We start from the raw sequence: 3,821 nt of genomic DNA, 5'->3' as shown, positions 1-3,821 counted from the left end.
TTTCATTGTCATCTAAAATACAAAATTACGTAACAATATATTAGATAAAAATACTTGACTAATATTTAAAAAAAAAACAATAAGTTAAGATTATTTACAAACCTTGAACATTATCATCAATTTCATGATCATTAACATTGGAAATTGTATTTTCTTCATAAATAGCATTATCTAAGTCTTCGTACTCGAAATCCTGTGGTGGCACTTCTTCCTCTATCCAACAGTTTGTCTTATCAATACACTCATAATCAACTGGATCAGAAGACCTCTTCTTATAATAACGCCTATAAGGTCGTAAATGAGTAGTAGTTAGATAAAGAAAATATATCAAATAAATGAGTCATTAAAATAAACTCTTGACGTGGTAAAAAGTTTAAGATTATATACCTATTCTTCAATCGCAAATTATACGTAACATAGACAAGATCGTTGAGTCTTTGATGCTCCAATCTATTTCTTTTTTTTTTTGTGTGTGAATACGTTCAAAGACACTCCAATTCCTTTCACATCCTAAAGAAGAAGCTGTTTGACCAAGTATTCGAATAGCTATCTTTTGCAAAGTTGGAGCACTAGATCCACACAATTTCCACCATTCATCTGCATAATTTAATAAAATTAGTTTCAAGCGCTAAGAACTATTAAAATAAACAATAAATAACTAAATACAATTTCTCACCAGATTGTAATGATTTTCTAGTATTACATGCAGATTGCCTTCCAAAACTCCCTTCACGTTCTCGATACATCCTTATCTTCCCCATTGCTTTTGTCTCATCACCACAAATACTTTTGATTTCAAGCAAATTGAATAGACCTTGCATGACTTCTGCTTTTTGACAAAATCCTTCTTCATAAATGAAAGCAGGATTGAAAAAATAAGCTGCTGCATGTATGTTAAGACGAAGATGTTTATCCCATCACTCCTTAATCATATCAGTGTCACTTGCTTTCCTCTTCCCTTTTTCTTGACTTCGTTTTTCTAAAGACACATGTATTTCTTGAATATCCTCTTCTATTTCCTCTCCTCTAATTTCTAAATCTATATAATCATTCCCAAAAGTACAATCATGAGCCTCTTTAGCATCTTGTTTTTTTTAGATATATCCTTAAGAACTCCTTGAAATTTAATTCGAACATCAAAATGAACTTTCTTACATTGAGATATTTGACCTTTAATTCCAGCAAGATGGTATTTCATTCTATTAATTCCCCCACCTTTAAAGCTATTGTTGCAATAAAGATACGTATAACAAACTTTACCGTCAATATCACGACTAGACGAGAAGTGTTCCCATGCAGGATCAGTCTTTGCATGGCTAGAAGGTGTGGAACCTATAGATTGCCTTTCTGAAAACTGAGTATTGTCATCCATCCTAATTCCTAAGTAAAAGAAATTAAAATAACCATAGTTAGATAGAGTACCATTACCAGTAAAATTTTCAAACCAAGAAACCAGTAAGGCAGGAGAAAAAGAGAACAAAACTCAAGTTTCTTTGTTGATGGATAAGTTTGGGATTACACAAAGGCACAAGTACAACCCAAAATCTGACTAACAATTATATAAATTGTTAGATACAGTATAAAAAGGAACTTATTGTGAGAAACCAAGCATAATATTCCTTCAACCTTCCAAACAACAAATTGTACTCCTTTGACAAAAATGGAAAAACAAATTCCAAATAAAAGCCCAGAGACTATTCACTTTTCTTTCATTGAGCTATTTGACACCAACATTTCAGAAGACCAAATTTGTATTTTCTATGGGTAGTAAAATTCCAAGAAACCACCATTAATGAAGCAATTTAGCTTATGTTAAACCTCATCAAAACAAGTCAACAATAACCCAAGAAATGAATAAAGGGCAATATAATAACAGAATTATGTGGAGAAAAGGTTGGGTTTCTGCTCTTCCAAATGCACATTAAAGCTACGCAAACTGGGAAGAAAAAAGTATACAAATTTCAATAAATTTCACATATCAAATATGAAAATTGTTATTCAAAAACTACAAATATATGAAAAGTAAATAATTCTTATTCTTAAATTAATTAGAATCTAGGAGGAAAAGACGAGAAGTTCTGGAAAAAAAAAAGAACACAATGAAAATCAAGGTATTTAGAAACAAACCAACCTGCTTTAGAAGTCCATTAATGGAAGAACAAGATTTAATTGAAGAACAAAGTAGAGGATTTTGGAATTTACCTTCTATTGATGCGGCCTATGAAGATGAGAGAAAGACGGGAGTTTGATTTCAATTGAAATAGGGAATAAGGGTTTTTCTTTCTTTTCACGATTTTATTCTAACCGGTAGCGGGTTACAGGTTTATAAAAAACCGGCCGGTCCAATGGGTTCTCAAACGGTTTTTTAATTAAAAGGTTTTCAAAGCTAACCGGACCAGATTTCAAACCGGTTCCCGATTTTCCCGGTTGAACCAGCCGGTCCGGTCCAGTTTTCAAAACATTAGATAAAACCATTCAAAAAATCTTACAACATCATTTTTTGGGTGAGAAATGAATCCTAAATAATCTTTCCAGAGCTGTGAAGTTTTCTGAGAGCCATGAAACCATGGTATTAGCATTAAAACAGATTGCAATTTGATGTATCTCAAGAAGATACCATAGAAAACACAAAAGTTCTTTTCGATTTTTTTTTAATTTGTTCTGGATTAAAATAAAAGAGATTTAAAAATGGATATTTTGGGTGAAAATCCAGTCCACCAAAAAGATGGATCCCATTTTGTCTAAAAACAACAGATTGATATTTTAGCATGAGTTCCTTCGATCTTAAGTGGATGGTTTTGTTTCTGATGAGAGTTTGGAGTTCGGGAGAAAAATTCTGGATGGGAGGCATTTGTGAGGACGAATTCTTCATGCAAATGGCAGGGATTTGTGGTTGGATAGAAAGTTTGTTCTAGAGAGTAAATCGGATAGAAAATTGTGTTTGCCTTTGATATGTTTGACCTCAAAGTCAAAGTTGGAAAACCATTCCGCCCATCTTAAAAGCTGTGAATTTGGAATCTGCTTCTTTTTGAAATTCAGCATTTGATGAAATGCCGTCATGTCCATTTATATCAGAAATTTGTGACCAATGAGGTGGAATTGGAATTCTTCAATCCCTCGCTTTATAGCAAGAATTTCTTTGAATGTAGAATGGTAATTTTTCTCCGATTCTCTGAACATACCACTCTTGTGGCCACATATTCTTCTCTCACCATTCTTTTCTTCTAGAAGCACTGCTCCCAGTATAAATCACTCGTATCTGTTTGTACAATTCTCTTTCCATCAGTGGGAATTTTTAGTACTAGAAGATTATGGGCTTCTTGTTTGATCCTTTTGATGGCCTGAGTTTGCCTGGATGACCATTGCGGAGGATTTTTCTTTAGCATTTCCTGTAGAGGTCGTATAATATGGGCCAACTGTTTGAAAAAATTAGTCATGTAGTTTACTACGCCAAGAAATTGTTGGACCTGTTGTTTCATCAAATTTTCATCAGGAAATTTGAAGAGCTCTTGAGCAATGTGTGGCTGAAATGAATAACAACCATTTTTTATATGCATTCCAAGAAAATCAATTTCAGGAACTACGATGATCCTTTTTCTGTGACAACATGATTCCGTATTCTGTAATAATTTCTGTGAACCTCTGGAGTAGTAACTCATGAATATCCTTATTCTCAGGAAACAACATAATATCATCAATATAAATCAATGCTGTTTTCATTAGTGGCTGAAAGATTTTTACCATTGCCTTTTGAAATAAGGAAAGTGTCGTTTTAAGACCAAAAGGCATAACCGTCCACTGAAAATGTTGATTGATTATAC

At 33.1% G+C, this 3,821-nt stretch overlaps 1 protein-coding gene across 2 annotated transcripts; it reads right to left on the bottom strand.

Annotated features, from left to right (window-relative positions):
* Positions 1-233: 233 nt before the first annotated feature.
* LOC111381908 lies at positions 234-2,307 on the bottom strand. Of its 2 annotated transcripts, none has more exons than XR_002700425.1 (3): positions 2,203-2,307; positions 388-597; positions 234-284 (listed from the first exon to the last, which is right to left on the bottom strand). XR_002700425.1 is itself a non-coding variant. In XM_023005755.1 (3 exons), the coding sequence occupies exons 1-2, from the start codon at positions 1,370-1,372 to the stop codon at positions 395-397; spliced, it is 420 nt and encodes a 139-aa protein (XP_022861523.1). In that variant the 5' UTR covers positions 1,373-1,458; the 3' UTR covers positions 234-284; positions 388-394. The 2 variants fall into 2 exon arrangements, 1 of the variants encoding a protein (XP_022861523.1); XM_023005755.1 differs by lacking the exon at positions 2,203-2,307 and adding an exon at positions 1,156-1,458.
* Positions 2,308-3,821: the final 1,514 nt, after the last annotated feature.

Source organism: Olea europaea, unplaced genomic scaffold (genome assembly GCF_002742605.1).
Source record: "Olea europaea var. sylvestris unplaced genomic scaffold, O_europaea_v1 scaffold239, whole genome shotgun sequence".
NCBI classification, from domain to species: Eukaryota; Viridiplantae; Streptophyta; class Magnoliopsida; order Lamiales; family Oleaceae; genus Olea; species Olea europaea.
The sequence above is the reverse complement of the archived record's forward strand: the minus strand, read 5'-3'. Positions and strand labels throughout refer to the sequence as shown.